The sequence below is a fragment of the Mustela erminea genome, chromosome 10 (genome assembly GCF_009829155.1).
Source record: "Mustela erminea isolate mMusErm1 chromosome 10, mMusErm1.Pri, whole genome shotgun sequence".
Classification (NCBI taxonomy): Eukaryota; Metazoa; Chordata; class Mammalia; order Carnivora; family Mustelidae; genus Mustela; species Mustela erminea.
In genome coordinates, this window is record NC_045623.1 from 24,958,619 (window position 1) to 24,974,691 (window position 16,073).

General features: G+C 38.9%; 1 protein-coding gene across 2 annotated transcripts in view; it reads left to right on the forward strand.

The window, feature by feature from the left end:
* The window catches only part of FRRS1 (ferric chelate reductase 1), a 72,975-nt gene that overhangs the window by 32,340 nt on the left and 24,562 nt on the right, over positions 1 to 16,073 (forward strand). For both annotated transcript variants that reach the window (XM_032302453.1, XM_032302452.1), the window contains 5 exons: positions 4,078 to 4,273; positions 5,179 to 5,315; positions 6,389 to 6,483; positions 7,592 to 7,739; positions 12,467 to 12,649. In XM_032302453.1, coding sequence (XP_032158344.1) covers positions 4,078 to 4,273; positions 5,179 to 5,315; positions 6,389 to 6,483; positions 7,592 to 7,739; positions 12,467 to 12,649 — 759 coding nt within the window. The remainder of the gene's footprint in view (positions 1 to 4,077; positions 4,274 to 5,178; positions 5,316 to 6,388; positions 6,484 to 7,591; positions 7,740 to 12,466; positions 12,650 to 16,073) is intronic.

Genomic DNA, 16,073 nt, shown 5'->3' on the forward strand with positions numbered 1-16,073 from the left:
ATATATTTTTTTTCTCATGCAGAAGGTCACTGTGAGAATGCTTATTAGTTTCTGTTTAGGTTCACAAATGGAATAAGAGAGAATAAGACATTTTTATCGAATAAATACATCTCCCATCTCCAAAGTCCTCCCTGTTGCTTGGCTTATTTTTCTTCGGTTCTAAGAACTCTCCTACTGAAATTCTCAATACTCCTAATTTAGAGCTTGATTCAAGGCTGAAACTTAATGGTCTGTATATGCTCTAAAGTAGCATTTTTCAAACTGCAGGTTAAGACCCATTGACAGGTTGTACAATAATGATTCAGTAGGATAGATAAAATCAACATTAAAAAAAAAAAACAAAAACAAAGTAAGGAATAGAAAATGTAGGAATTTATCCCAAGAGGTAAAGGTAAATAATGTCTCTTGAAATGTTTGTTGGGTCATAATGTAAAAATATTTCTTATTTTTCTTACCTGGGTATGGTAGAAAATTACATAAATTCACTGCATGTAGCAAAAACAAAAACGAAAACACAAAGAACAAATAAACCTCAATCCAACCTTTTCTAAATTATTTAAATATTTTATAGTGAACCCTTCTGGTTAAGTTTTTTTTTTTTTTGTCTTGTTTTGTTTTTTGTTTTTAAACAACTCATTTCCCGTAATTAAGAAAACCTTGTTACCTCATAGCTATGCTTTAAGACTCTCACTGTGTGGGCACCTGGGTGGCTCAGTGGGTTAATGCGGCTACTTTCCACTCAGCAGGGAGCCTTCTTCTCTGTCCCTTTCTCTCTGCCTGCCTCTCTGCCTACTCGTGATCTCTGTCAAATAAATAAATGAAATCTTAAAAAAAAAAAAAGACTCTCCCTGTGTGCTTATATTCATATCTTGGTAATGTAGACTGGGTGTTACTGGGCTGAGTTCCTGCAATTTTTGTGTGCATGTTAATTTTTGAACTTTTTGATGCCTTAATTTAAAATGAATGACTAACAATGAGAGCTAGAGCTTGATTGCAGTACAACTAGACTTGATTAGTTATTTGCTAGCTTCATCATCTGACATGTTTTTAAAAGATGTGCTTTCCTCCACTTCTTCTTTTCCTCAAATGTTCTTGGATTGACACAATAAAAAGACATTAAATTACTAATTAAAAAAAAAATTCTTAACAGACTCCTTATTCTAATGAATTTCTTAACCTAAATGTTTTCCAATTGGATTCTTCTTATTTTGTCTGAATTTTATCTTTGCTTTAATTAAATATACTGTCTTGATTCATTATCACTTGCCTCTGTGGTCCACAATCACAATACTAATTAAATATTCATGCAAGTGCAAGAATTTGGTATTTAAATAAAAAAGGGTACATTTGTTTTGAGGTTTTATCTTTGTGTGGGATGTGTGTAGAACATGGTATAAGCAGTTAGCATCCATTATTACTAAATGCCTGTTTTTCTGGCAGGAAGGAAAACTATGTAAATATCACGTTTGGGAATATTTCAGTTAGAGAATCAGAATAGATTCTCTTTTAATTTTTTAAACTAATCAGTCTATCTTTGTCCTGGGATGACAAAATGCATATTATGATACTTTTCTTTTCTATATTGTACTCACCGTCGAATCCACTGTCAAATGTGAAGATAAAAACTTTAAAGAATCATACAAAATTGGTTGAGTTTTTCAGTGCTTGAAGACCTCATAAATGAATATAATACAGTTCATTATCCATATTACATAATTTTAACTTAAATGTCTCATGAATAACTCCTTATTCTCTTTCATAACTGTGCAGTCAGTTGGCATAAGTTGGCTAATGAAAGTATTTGAAAAAAGGCTGTTTCTTAAATCATTAACTGGAAAATCATCAGTAACCATTGTCATGCAAATAGAGCTTCACCCTAAAGGGTCAGCATCTAACCAAGGACAGAGAAATTGCTGGTTTACTTCCCTCCCTCACCTTGTTTGTTACATTTTCCTCATGATTGACAGGGGGTGGGCCTTGGTCACTTCTCTTTCCCAGTTTACACATCTTGCTTTGATCATTCCTGAGATCCTTTCCTAATTGGCTCTCTTTCTTTTTTTATTATTTTTTTAATTTTTAAATTTTTATTATTTTTTAAAATGTGTTATTTATTTGAGAGAAAGTGAGAGTGACAGAGATCACAGAGAGGGAGAGGGAGAAGCGACTTCCTACAGAGCAGAGAGGCAGGGCTCCATCCCAGCACCCTGGGATCAGGACCTGAGCCAAAAGCAGACCTTTAACCGATTGAGCCATCCAGGCACGCCCCCACCCTTGACTTTCTTAAAACCATAATGTTAGGCATGAAGATGATCCTGAATTTATTCTGGTTCATTTATTATATTTCACAAATGAAGACGCTGAGACAGAGATTAAGTAACTGTATTGACGTCATTCAGCTGCACAGTGCATAGCAGAGACTGGAAATCATGTCTTGTTTCTGCTTTCACCGGACAGGAAGTCAGTGCCAAGTAATTATTTGCTAAACTGGGCTGACTTTTCCCCTATACCATCCTTTAGTCGAGTGGCGCATTACTGCATTTAATCTTCATGATAATTTGGCTAAGTTCACTTGGTTAAAACTGTGACCTTGATTCTCTCCAGCAGATCTTGCCTGGTCCTCAAAGCAGGTCTGCCCCTGACAAAAGCACACGAATGTCATCTTTGAATAGAAAAATTCCCGTACCACTCCATTCTTTAGTACTCCTTTTCTTTTTGCTCCCAGTTTCATTGAGAAGTGATATAGGTTACTGTATATGTTTAAGACAGTTAATTCCAAAATATTGTTTCCTATAGTAATTAACCATTTCCAAATTTACCTTTTTCTTATGACTCTAGAGAAATTTTGTGCTTCTCTTATGTTACACATTTTTTTTTCAGATGCTTTTGATTTGTTTATTTATTCTTTTTGTTCATCCTTAAATGGGAAAAACTCTACCTAGATTTGATGTTTGAGAAAAGATAGAGGAGTATGTGGTACCATTGGATCCTATGCTATCTGCTTGATAGCAACTGGTGGAAAGTGCAGGGCTGGTTGAAATATGTAGGCCCCACCATAATTTCTGGTGTCCAGCAGGAATTCCTTAGTTTAGTGCTGGTTCAGTATGGGGTTTGTAATTTACGTGATGAGGAAAGAGTAATGTACTCTAGTGATTCTAAGGGTGCTTTTATTTTGTCCCTTTCCATCTCTGTGGAGGAGAATGAGCTGCTTCGTGGATTCTGCCCATTTGTAGCCTCTCCACAGTTGACTTTTCTTGACGGCTATGTAACATGTCCCTGCCATCTTTCTCTAGCCTTGTTATGTGCAGCGATTAGAAGGTTCTGAATATATGAACGAAGTAAAGTGATTGCTGTAGGCCACAAGAGGGTGGGACTGACATAAAGTAGCTGGTTTTCTGTTTAGGTAGATGGTAAGAGGCGGAGAAGAATATTGCTTGGACTGACCATTGTGTTTCTTAATTCAGAAGTACCCTGGCTGTGGGTAATAGAAATACTGTTTCTTGCAGTTGGTTCTCTGTTATCCTCAGTTTTCAGTATAGCAAATTAAATCATCCACCTTGTCATGATTAATTTAATGGGAAATTGGGAGAAGTCATATCAGAGACCTATTTAGGTGACGGTATTTAAATCTGAAGAAACATTTCTTACTTATTCTTCAAGCTTCCTAGGATAAAGTAGGATAGAACCTTTTGCTTTTAGTAGACTGGTTTATTATTACAAATCATGCTAACCAAAGCTAACATTAATTATCTTTGTCAGACTTTGGGTTGTGTCTTTATTTCTTTGTATCTTCATTTTATTAAATCAACTTGAGAGGAGGGTATTAGTTTCCTAATTTTTCAGGTAAGCAAGTGGAGGCATAAACGTGATTTGGTTAAGGTCTCATAACTGGTCATTGGTAGAGCCAAGATGCAAATCCAGGTCACACTTCACATATTATTCTTTTTATTACATACTTCTGAAAATATGGTTAGCTGTCTGTTGAAAGCAAGCAGCCATCTACAATTACTATTCTGTGGTATGAAAGCTTTATATTTTAATTATGTATGAAAATAATGTGCTTTTAATCTTCTTTTTGAGATGGCAGTTCTTGGATTTACCCTTGGTACCTTCGTGTTTGTGCTGCTCATTAGTTCTGTGGCTAATTATCCCACTGGAGAAGTAGGAAGGTCATGCCATGGAATGGTTCCTGAACATGGCCACACGGCACGCCCGGATCCTATTCACAACATTTCAGTGAGTCAAGTGACATTCAGACCAGGAGATCAGATTGAAGGTACTGTGCTGGGATGAACTATTTGCGTTTTGAGTTTCACTCTTTTCCTGTACATCAAATCTGTATTACTGAGGGATTTATACAGGTTCATTTAAATCTGTTCACCTGTTTTCTGTAAGATGCCACCGTCTCATACTTTCTATAAGATACCACTGTCTCATACTCATTTTGTGTTTAACTACTACCGATGACTATATTACGTAAGTGGTATATCTCGTCCCCAGTCAGAGAAGGTTTTAAGTATGTTTTTATCATAGGTTAATAGATCTTTTTTAACAGTGCTATTGACTCAGAAGAAGAGGAAAATAAATTTTCTTTTGTCTGGTTTAAGGGTAATAAACCCTTACTCTTCTTGGTACAGTGTAAACTCTTCTGTTTTTCTAATTATTCTGGTGAAATAAATGTAGGCTGACTTAAAGGTGTGTCTATAGCAGTGTTTTACAAACTATTTTCTGCAATTCTAGAAATGCGAAATATTAACAAACTCTGACAAAAAGAGTGTATGGAAAAATAAGTTTGGAACCCTCTACGTATTATATATCATACTTTGGAGAGTTTTGTCTTACATGTAGGATGTGAAAGGCTTTGCAAGCTTTCAGTAAAGAGACAAGTATTTACTTTCAGTCAGCATTTTTCAAACCAGTTTGGCCCCGTGGACCGCTCCCTGACTGTCACCTACCACTCCTTCCCCTGCCTTTAGAGTGGCTATTGACATCTCACAGAGTGAATGTCCAGTGGAACACAGTTTAGAACTTCTTCGTCTGGAGGATAGTTTGTACCATTTTCTCACCTGGTGCAGTTTTGTATATGTATGCCAGATTCAAATTGTGAGTGCCTCCTCTGAACAGTTTCCTTGTGAGGGATGTTGCTAAGACTCTTGAACTATCTTTTCATTTGTTTCTCAGTTACCTTGTCAGGACAACCATTTAGAGGCTTTCTTTTAGAAGCACGGGCTGCTGAGGATTTGAGTGGCCCTCCTATTGGCTCCTTCACATTGATTGACAGTCAAGTGTCACAGCTTCTGACCTGTGAAGATGTACAGGTTTGTGTTATGTTTGAAATCTGTCGGTTTTCCGAGGTTCTTTTCACTACAGCATGGTGGTTGTAAGACACACAATGACATTACCCATGTGTTGCAGACATCTAAACAGATTCACACTGATCAAGCTTTCTTTCTCATTTTCCTATCTGCAATATATTTTTACACATCAGCGTCCTAGAAAAGGCATTAGCTTGAAGAGTTTTGATATTTTATGTAGTATTGACTCTTACTATATTGGTTATAAAGGGTGTTAGTATTGAAGATAGAATTCTAGAGTGGAACAGAGGTCTAATTTTTGTCATTCATTCCTTCATTTAATAAGCATTTATTATGCCAGGAACTGTTCTGGTGCAAAGAGATATGGTGATGAGCAAGACTTATTCTTGTTCTTTGAAGAGCTCAGAGCATTACACTTAGGGAGAACATACGAATATAGGATGTATGATACAAAAGTAGAACGTAAGGGTATAGGACAGATACACAAGGAGAACACGTCAGACTTAGCTTAGAAATGCACAGGATAGGTAGGAAGCGAGGCAGGGAAAGTCACACACAGGCTGCAGGAAATTGAGAGAGAGCTCTTGGGAGGAGGTAGTCTCCACATCCGGCCTCAAAGAATGAGTAGGAATTTTCCAGGTGAATGAAAGTGGGAAATGAGATTGTTCAAGGGAAAGGAATCCCTAAAATATAATATATGTATGTGGAGGCAGGAATTTTTTCCTTTGATGACTTTTCTGCATTCTCTTTGTATCAATTAATGGAAGGAATATAAATTTATAGTATAAATGAAATAAGGAGCAGGCTCTATATAACATTAGTGTACCCAGTGTTCATAACCCTCTGCAGTTCTTAAATTTCCATCGACTCTACTTTATTCACAGAGCTGGCTGCCAGTCTGGTGTCCATTAGCCGACATGTATTTGTTGAGTTCCTGAGTCCCTCTTCTGAATGAAACTGTCTTTACCAGGGTGTTAGCATCACACAGTGATAGATTACTTTGCAAAATGATAGTAGTTCCAGCCATGCTCAAATATTGAGTGGCTGAATGGTCTTTCTTTTCTATTTTACTTCAGGGATATGCTGTGAGTCACACAAGTTCATCCAAGAAAACAAAAATTAAAGTCTATTGGAATGCTCCAAGCAATGCTCCGAATCACGTAAAGTTTCTGTGAGTAGGAGGGCTTACAAATGTGCAACTAGTAAAATTGAAACAGTAATGGTCTGGATCATTTTTGATACCTTTTGGACATTTACCTGTACAGGAGAGGTTTGCTGTAGTAATGACACCACCTTAACAAGACAAGTAGTCTTTTACTTTTTTGCTTGTTTTTTTTTTTTTCCTAGCACAGGACCTGGAACCTAATAGACACTTAATAGACATTTGTTGAATGAGTGAAGTATTGCAATGCCTTAACACTAAGAGGCATCAGTTACTACTTGAGTCTATGTATAGTGTACAGACTATTACATTTTTTTTGATTTGCTCTTGTCTTAATATAAGAATATGAAAAAAAAATCCTGAAGTTTGGGTGACTTTTTTGTAGTGTTACAACTTGCAGATTAGATTGTCAGAAAAGTAAGATGGTGCATGCCCTCAGAATAATGAAATTCAGTAGAATTAGAAGTCCTTCCCCCTTCTATCTGCAAGGGTAAGTAGAATGTCATAAAGCAGTGTAATGATTCCTTAGTGGTGTTAGAGACATGTATTTTAAGGAGAATTACTCTCCTGGCATGTCTCTGTTTTTTGTTCTACTTGGTACACAGGTCCCAGCACACAGTGACACAGCTTTGCCCCTGTCTGTTGTGTGGAATGTGGAAAGGGACTGTGACTCCAGTAAGAGCTGATGGTCACCTATGTAGCATTCTCCCTGTATTTCCCTGCTACGCCTGCTCTGTGGAATAATTTGAATAGTGCACTCTGAAATAGGTAGTTACAGTAGTATGTTCTTTATGTGTCAGGGAGTAGAAATCTGTGCAGTTTAGTTCTTAGTTCTGCATTCAAGACTGCTGTATGTCCAAAGAACAGACAAGGGAGAGAGGAGAAGAGAAGAAAAGAAAGCTCAAGAGCGAGCAAGAGACCAAGGGCAGTAAAAGTTCACTTAGTGATGAGGTGGAAGAGTCATAGAGTTTCACACAAAACTAGTAGTACTATTAGGTAGTATTAAGTTGGGTGTCCCTACTTTATTCCTTTTTTTTTCCCTATTTTTTTTTTTTCAATTTGATTATGATGGGCCACAATCAGGGTTCTGTTTGATCTCATTTGTACTGCATTTCAGAGTCACAGTTGTTGAGAAGTATAAAATCTACTGGGTGAAGATTCCTGGTCCTGTAATTTCACAACCTAACACACTGCCTTTTACCACACCCGAAGCTACAGTAGCCCCTTTGTCGACATTACCTCCGGTCTCCCATCTAACCAAATCAGTAAGTGACCTTTTTATGGTTTCAACAAATGCAGTCTGTAATAATGGTATCATTAGGGACTGTGGTTCTAGGTTGGTGAAGCGTATAGAGAAGTAGCTGTACTGGGTTGTGGTAGCAAGTTTTTGGGACTTCTGCAGGAAATCTGCAGGACATCTTCATGGCAACATTATGACTTGGAGGTCAGAATAAAGACAGTGCAAGACCCTGAATGTTCGAGGTGTGGATCTGATATCACTCAGAGTCTCTTCTGCCAAATAGCAAATGTGGAGAGGAAGATTAAAGCTTGGGCTAAATTTAGACAGGATTTGGAGGAGAATCTTGAAATAGTGATGTAACTCTTGGATCCGATTTCATGAAGGCCAATGAGTACTGGGGGATTCTCTGTGCTGAGCTACAGAAAATCTTCACAAACCCCTCAGGCAGAATTCCATTCAGGCCCCCTGGTTCAGAAGAATGATGATGGAAGAAAACATATTTGGTAAAGGATAATGCATATGGGAAATATTAGGAAAGTTTCACTGAAAGAAATTCTGATGTTAGACTTACTAATTCAGAAGTCCGTTAAATGAAAAATGTCTTAGAGCAGGTGATTACAGTTGAAAGAATAAGCTTGGGTCTGATTCCCAACTTGTCTACTTTATGTGTGACTTTGGACAAGCTATTTAATTCTCAAGAGGTCAGTTTCTTTACCTAAGAAATGAGAAATCATAATATCTAGCTCTTAGTATCATTATGAGAATTAAAGTAATGAATGTAAGATTTCTAACTGATTTGCACTTAATAGAAATTCTGTAAATATTAGTTCCTTTTTTCTTTTCCTTCTCTTTTTAAAAATCTTTTTATAGCTCTTTGTTCTTGTAGGGAAGACTAAGTAAAGCACTTGTGCTCCTGTGTAATGTCTCACTTTGTTTCCCTTCTACATTTTGCAGTATATGATGATTTTATTTGACTACATTATTATGAATTTTACACCTTTAAAAAAAAAAGATTTTATTTATTTATTTGACAGAGAGAGCTCACAAATAGACAGAGAGGGAGGCAGAGAGAAAGGGGGAAAAGCAGGCTCCCACCGAGCAGAGAGCCCAGTGTGGGGCTCGATCCCAGGACCCTGGGACCATGACCTGACCCGAAGGCAGAGGCCTAACCCACTGAGCCACCCAGGTGCCCTGAATTTTACACTTTTGACCATACAATTAGATCTTTTATTTGCACTAGTTCTGTTTACTTAGCCTTTTTTTTTTTTTTTTAAGATTTTATTTTTAAGTAATCTCCATGACCAGTGTGGGTATTGAACTTAAAACCCTGAGACCAAGAGTTGCACTGCACACTCCACTGATTGAGCCAGCCAGGCACCCCTCAGTTTAATTAATCTTAATGTTTAGTTTCAAAGCTGCTTTAGGGTAGTAAATGGGCATTTTGGACCTGAGCTTCCTGGTAGGAATCTACTGATAGAATTATCTTTCCATATATTCACATAAAAGGCATTTGTTCTCGGAGCCTTTATGGTATCTCTGCACCAGGTTTGTAATCCTGATTTTAGAAAGGCAGAGTCATGAGATTATAGCATTTGTAGAGCTAGAAGAGACCTCAGGGTTCAGTCTCTGTTGTGTAGTTGGAGGATGCAAGAGAGACAGGCAGTAAGTTCTTTAGCAAATGTGATGAATTAAAGGGGAGAGCAGTGATCAAAACCCAAGTTTGGTAGTGGCTTGCTCTTTCCACTCAGTGACTTTTCTTTAAGTTCCTGTGAAATAATAAGAAATATATATATTGGTCTCTGCTGTGTTTCCTGCTAATATTTGGCCATTGACCCCAGTACCTGATACAGAGCTCCTAAGTCCCTTGTAATTTGCTGAGTGATAGGGATACCTTTTGTTCTAATGAGGTAACTCTGGGTGGGCTCCTGGATGGGGGCAGGTCTCCAGAAAGACCAGCCCATGCCTTTCTACCCCACTCCTTTATTTTCCAGAGTTGAGAGGTGGGCTGAAAATTGAGTCAACAATCCATCATGCCTCCATGATGAAGCCTGTATAAAAATCCCAAAAGTATGGGGTTCAGAGAGCTTCCAGGTTGCTGAAAACATGGAAGTGCTCTAAGGGTGGTACCTTGGAGAGGGTGTGGAAGCTCCATGCCCCTTTCCACATTCCTTGCCCTGTGTGCCTTTTCCATCTGACTGTTCCTGGGGTTTCATCCTTTAATAATACACTTGATGCACTGGGTGGCTCACTTATTAAGCGTCAGACCCTTGATTCTGGTGCAGGTCATGATCTCAGGTTGATCCAGCCCCACATGGGCTTTGTACTCAGCAAGCAGCCTGCTTGAGCCCCTCCCGCAGCCCCTTTTCCTGCTTATGTGTGTTCTGTCTCTCTTTCACTCTGTTTCTAAATAAATAAATAAAATCTTAAAAAAGAAATATCACACTGGTAATCTAGTAGGAAGGCCGTGTTCCTGAGTTCCGTGAGCTATCCTAGTACATTATCAGACTCGAGGAGAGGGTCATGGGAACCTCCAGTCCTCTCCAGTGGGAACCTGGAACTTGTGATTGGCCTCTGAAGTGAGTAATCTTCTGGGACTGAGCCCCCAACTTGTAGGATTGAACACTAACTTCAGGTAGATTGTGTCAGAATGGAATTGCAATGTGGGACCGCGATTGGTGTCCACAGAGAATTGCAGAATTGGTTAATGTGGGAAAACCCGCCACACATTTGGTGGCCAGAAGTATTGGTAGAGTAGAAGAAATGAGAAGTTTTTTTTTGATACAGTTCCCATTAGATCTAGTTACACAGTGTTTAACCCACAGAGTGGGAGAAGATATTTGCAAATGACACTATAGACAAAGGGCTGATATCCAAGATCTATAAAGAACTCTTCAAATTCAACACCTAAAAAAACAGATAATCACGTCAAAGAATGGGCAGAAGACATGAACAAACAGTGCTCCAAACAAGACAAAACAAATGGCTAACAGACACATGAAAAAGTGTTCGTCATCATTAGCCATCAGGGAAAATCAAATCAAAACCTCATTGAGATACCACCTTATACCAGTTAGAATGGCCAAAATAAACAAGAGAGTAAACAACATGTGTGGGGGAGGATGTGGAGAAAGGGGAACCCTCTTACACTATTGGTGGGAATGCAAGTTGGTGCAGCCACTTTGGAAAACTGTGGAGATTCCTTAAGAAATTAAAATTAGAGCTTCCCTATGGCCCTGTGATTGCACTGCTGGGTATTTATCCCAGAGACACAGTGAAAAGAAGGGCCATCTGTACCCCAGTGTTCATAGCAGCAATGGCCACAGTCATCAAACTGTGGAAAGAGCTAAGATGCCCTTCAACAGTTAAATGCGTAAAGAAGATATATGGTCCATACCACAGTGAAGTATTATGCCTCCATCAGAAAGGATGAATATCCAACTTCTGTATCAACATGGATGGGACTGAAGGAGATTATGCTGAGTGAAATAAGTCAAGCAGAGAAAGTAAATTATCATGTGATTTCACTTACTGGTATGTAATGTCCTCCATTATGAGAAGGAAAGGAAAAGTGAATTGGGGTAAATTGGAGGGGGAGATGAACCATGAGAAACTATGGACTCTGAGAAACAAACTGAGGGTTTTCGAATGGAGGGGAGATGGGTTAGCCTAGTGATGGGTATTAAGGAGGGCATGTATTGGGGCGCCTGGGTGGCTCAGTGGGTTAAGCCGCTGCCTTCAGCTCAGGTCATGATCTCAGGGTCCTGGGGTCGAGTTCCGCATCGGGCTCTCTGCTCAGCGGGGAGCCTGCTTCCCTCTCTCTCTCTGCCTGCCTCTCTGTCTACTTGTGAGCTCTCTCTGTCAAATAAATAAATAAAATCTTTAAAAAAAAAAAAAGGAGGGCATGTATTGTATAGTGCACTGGGTGTGGTCGATAAACTGAATCTTGGAACACTGAAAAAATAAAAGAAAAAAAAAACTCTTCTGAAATATACCCTCACAGCGCCTTCTCACAAGATGACCGTACATTTGCTCTGTCAGATTGTAGAGCTGACATTTTTTGATAATATTTCTCTTTTTTGCTATAACAAGGAGCTCTGAATTAAGTCATTGTAGGTTGTTCATGCTTCTTCTCCACTTAATTGTTATTACTATTATTTAGAGTGGTGATATATATAGGAGTAACCATTTTTTCTAATACTGTTTTAATATCCAATTTGAATGGTGGTATATATAGGAGTAACCATTTTTTCTAATACTATTTTAATATCCAATTTGAACCTGAATTCTAGAAGCAGAGTCCATGATCTAAATATAAAAACTTGCTAAGAGTTTGTCTGTCTGCTTTTTAGAAGTGCATTCTAAAAACTCAAGGATACACTTTAGGCAAGAGTCAGTGTGAACCTAAATATTCTTTAAAATGTTTTTCAAAATTTGCTAAAAACTTCGCTCCAGAACTTAATTAATGTGAAATATTTTGTGTATTAAAGTCCTTTTAATACTCATCACATTATAGTCCAACTAATGTTGTGTCTTCCAGATTTCAATTAAAATTAATTAAGTTTAAAAGTTCACAACCTAACTACTACTCTGATCATTTCTAATTTGGATTGTGTCTTTTGTCTCCTACTTTGAATCTCTATTATGAAAAGATACTTTTGTGAAAATTTGTGCTTCAAGTAGTGGCTCTTTTATCATGGTGAAATGAACTGCCTTGTCGGTAATTAAGACTTTTTCTCCCTATCATTTTTCTAGTTCAGTGCTTCAGATTGTGGGAACAAGAAGTTCTGTGTTAGGAGTCCTGTGAACTGTGACCCAGAGAAGGAGCACGCCTGTTTCTTCTTGTCCTTCACACGAGATGACCAGTCAGTGGTGGTTGAAATGAGTGGGCCCAGTAAAGGCTATTTATCTTTTGCGCTTTCTCATGACAGATGGATGGTTTGTATCCCTTACTTACGTAAGTGATAATGAAAGAGGGAGGCTAATCAACGGCGGTGGACTTGTTTGTTCCATGGTCAAATGATCATACTTAAAATGGGGAGGGGGAGGGGGAGGGCAAGACACAGTAACTTAGAGGAGATGCTGACTTAAACACTTTTTTAGGTATATCGTGTTTATAACAGTTGTGCAATTATATAGCTCTAAGAACAGTCCATCCTACGGAGAGTTCAGAAAACTGCTCTATAGCCGGTGGACTTGCCCCTGTATCTTTCTGTCTGTCTCTGTGATAAAAGCAGGAAGTGCGGTTAAGAAAAGTTGCTGTGCATAAAAGTCTTACGTTGTTTGTGATGTTGTTTTCTCCAATGGCCAGCAACCACAGCGTGAGTTGCTGCCTCAGTGTCTCCATTTTGGTAGTCATTGATTGGTACATATCCCGGAGAATGACACCTGCTGTGTCCAGGCATAAATACACCTTCACTGGAGGCTCCTTTGTCAGATCTAGGGAAGGCAGCATTTGTGTTTTTTTTTTTTTTAAGATTTTATTCGTTTATTTCACAGACAGATCACAAGGCAGAGAGGCAGGCAGAGAGAGAGAGGAGGAAACAGACTCCCTGCCGAGCAGAGAGTCCGACGCAGGGCTCCATCTCAGGACCCTGGGATCTTGACCTGAGCCAAAGGCAGAAGCTTTAACCCACTGAACCACCCAGGCGCCCGGGCAGCATTTGTTTTGAGCTGATTCTCCCTCTCCCCTGGTAGTGCTGGCTGGATGGAATAGTTCTGTAGATGGCAGCCTTGTGCCACGGTGTGGAAGAGCAGAGTGCTGCCAAGGCATCCTGATCTCCCCGAGGGAAGGCCAGAAAGTGTGGGCCAGGACACGTTCGAGTCCTGTTCAAAGCAGAGTTGGCAGGAGGTCAGGGATGACTACAAATGGAGAAAGCCTTTTACTTCCATGTTAGCAAAGTCAACAGGGTCTTTCCTGTCCGGTTTTAAACTTAACATCACTTCTTTAGGAAATCCTATTTCAAAAAAAGAAAGGAATGCTGAGATTCTGTACTAGAAGAACTAATATTTCCCTAAAAGTGTACTCTGATCATATTGGTCCTTGTAGGTTGCTTGGAAGTTTTGCAGGAAGCCAGGGGTAAAAAATTACGCCAAGGTATTTTACTATATGTGTCTGCATATGACCTAGATGTTTTACTATATAGTCCTTGAATGCTCCCATTATTCTCTTTCATTAGGCAAAATGTATACCTTAAACTTAGGAGAGATAAGATATGTCATATGCTTTTATTTTTTATTATTTTTTTAGAGAGGGGAGGGACAGTGGGATAGGGAAAGAGAGAATCTTAAGTAGCTCCATGCCTAGTGCAGAGCCTGAAGCGAGGCTCTATCTTATGACCCCGAGATCATGACTGAGCTGAAATCAAGAGTCGGGTGCTTAAACATCTGAGCCACCCATGTGCCCCAGATACATCATATGCTTTTAAAAATAACATATAAGAAATTAAAACTCTTTCTTTTTTTTTTTTTTTTTAAAGATTTTATTTATTCATTTGACAGAAATAGATCACAAGTAAGCAGAGAAGCAGGCAGAGAGAGAGAGAGGGAAGCAGGCTCCCTGCTGAGCAGAGAGCCCGATGCGGGACTCGATCCCAGGACCCTGAGATCATGACCTGAGCCGAAGGCAGCGGCTTAACCCACTGAGCCACCCAGGTGCCCCGAAACTCTTTCTTTTTTAAAGTTGTTTGTTGGGGGGGCGCCTGGGTGGCTCAGTGGGTTAAAGCCTCTGCCTTCAGCTCAGGTCATGATCTCAGGGTCCTGGGATCGAGCCCCGTGTTGGGCTTTCTGCTTGGTAGGGAGCCTGCTTCCCCCTCTCTCTGCCTGCCTCTCTACCTACTTGTGACCTCTCTCTCTGTCAAATAAAAAAAAAAAACCCAGAAAACCAAAAAACCAAAAAAACCTTGTTTTTTGGGAAGTTTTATACTTGATTGAATGATGTTACAATAGTTCCAAAACATTTTCCCCATTTCCCTGTATAACTGTCATCAGACCTATAGCATTTTTTTTTTTTAAAAGATTTTATTTATTTATTTGACAGACAGAGATTACAAGTAGAGAGAGGGACGGAGGTGGGGGGAAGCAGGCTCACTGCTGAGCAGAGAGCCCGATGTGGTGCTCAGTCCCAGGACCCTGAGATCATGACCTGAGCCAAAGGCAGAGGGCTTTAACCCACTGAGCCACCCAGGTGCCCCAGAGCTATAGCATATTCTTTTGGGTATTTGCAGTTCTGGCCAAAATGAACCAGGTTTGGCACCTAAGGTAGATGACGAGACTGGATTAAAAATAAAATGGAACTACACAGCAATAAGAAAAGAAGGTGGTGGGCGCCTGGGTGGCTCAGTGGGTTAAGCCACTGCCTTCGGCTCAGGTCATGATCTCAGGGTCCTGGGATCGAGTCCCGCATTGGGCTCTCTGCTCGGCAGGGAGCCTGCTTCCTCCTCTCTCTCTCCGCCTGCCTCTCTGCCTACTTGTAATCTCTGTCAAATAAAATAAATAAAATCTTTAAAAAAAAAAAAAAGAAAAGAAGGTGGTAGTGCTTGTTGTGTGAATGGGATGGAACTGGTTATGATAGAAATTCTGAAGATGGGCTCCCCAAGGATTGATTAACAATGGTGGTCTTGTTGGAAATTAGTGTCTAGCTTCATCTCTAACACACAGTGCTCATTTAGATATGTGCTCCAGTCCCTTAACTAAAAAACAGTCACTTTAGACCCAAACTTTATGCAGCAGTATATTCATATTTTTCTTTCTCTGGTCACAGAAAATCTGTCAGCGAGAGGAAAAGATACTACTGCTCCTCTGGGCGTGGTGATGAGGAGCCCATAAGTAGACCAGTTGTTTCTTTTCTAAGTTGTAGGCATAGATGGCACAAAAGCATTTGTCTTTAATTCAAGATATATTTATCTTACTTAGAAATCTTATGTTTCTAGTATAGTACTCATCAAAAAATGTTTATAAAAAAGACTTAATTATGCAGGTGCCGTTGATTTACAGAGCAATCTTACTTAATGATTAAAATCATCTGTACACCTGTTTGCCTAAATTGAGTGAAATAAATCATCCTCAGAAAATATTTTTAAAGTAGTTATTTCTATTTTTGGCTATTTAGAAAATTTTAGGATATTTTTATGATCTGCTCTTTCTTTTCAGTACCTAATATAAATTTAAATACAAAGGTATCTGATGCTATGAATATTAGCTAAATGTTACCTTTTTTAGTTTTACTTGTAAATTAATGATAACAATTGTTTTGGTATTAGGCTTTGCCATTAAAATTGATGAAGAGTATAATTTTCCATATTTTTGCTAACAATGACTTGATAATGTCTGAATTTTAACTACATTTCAAAGCACACACATA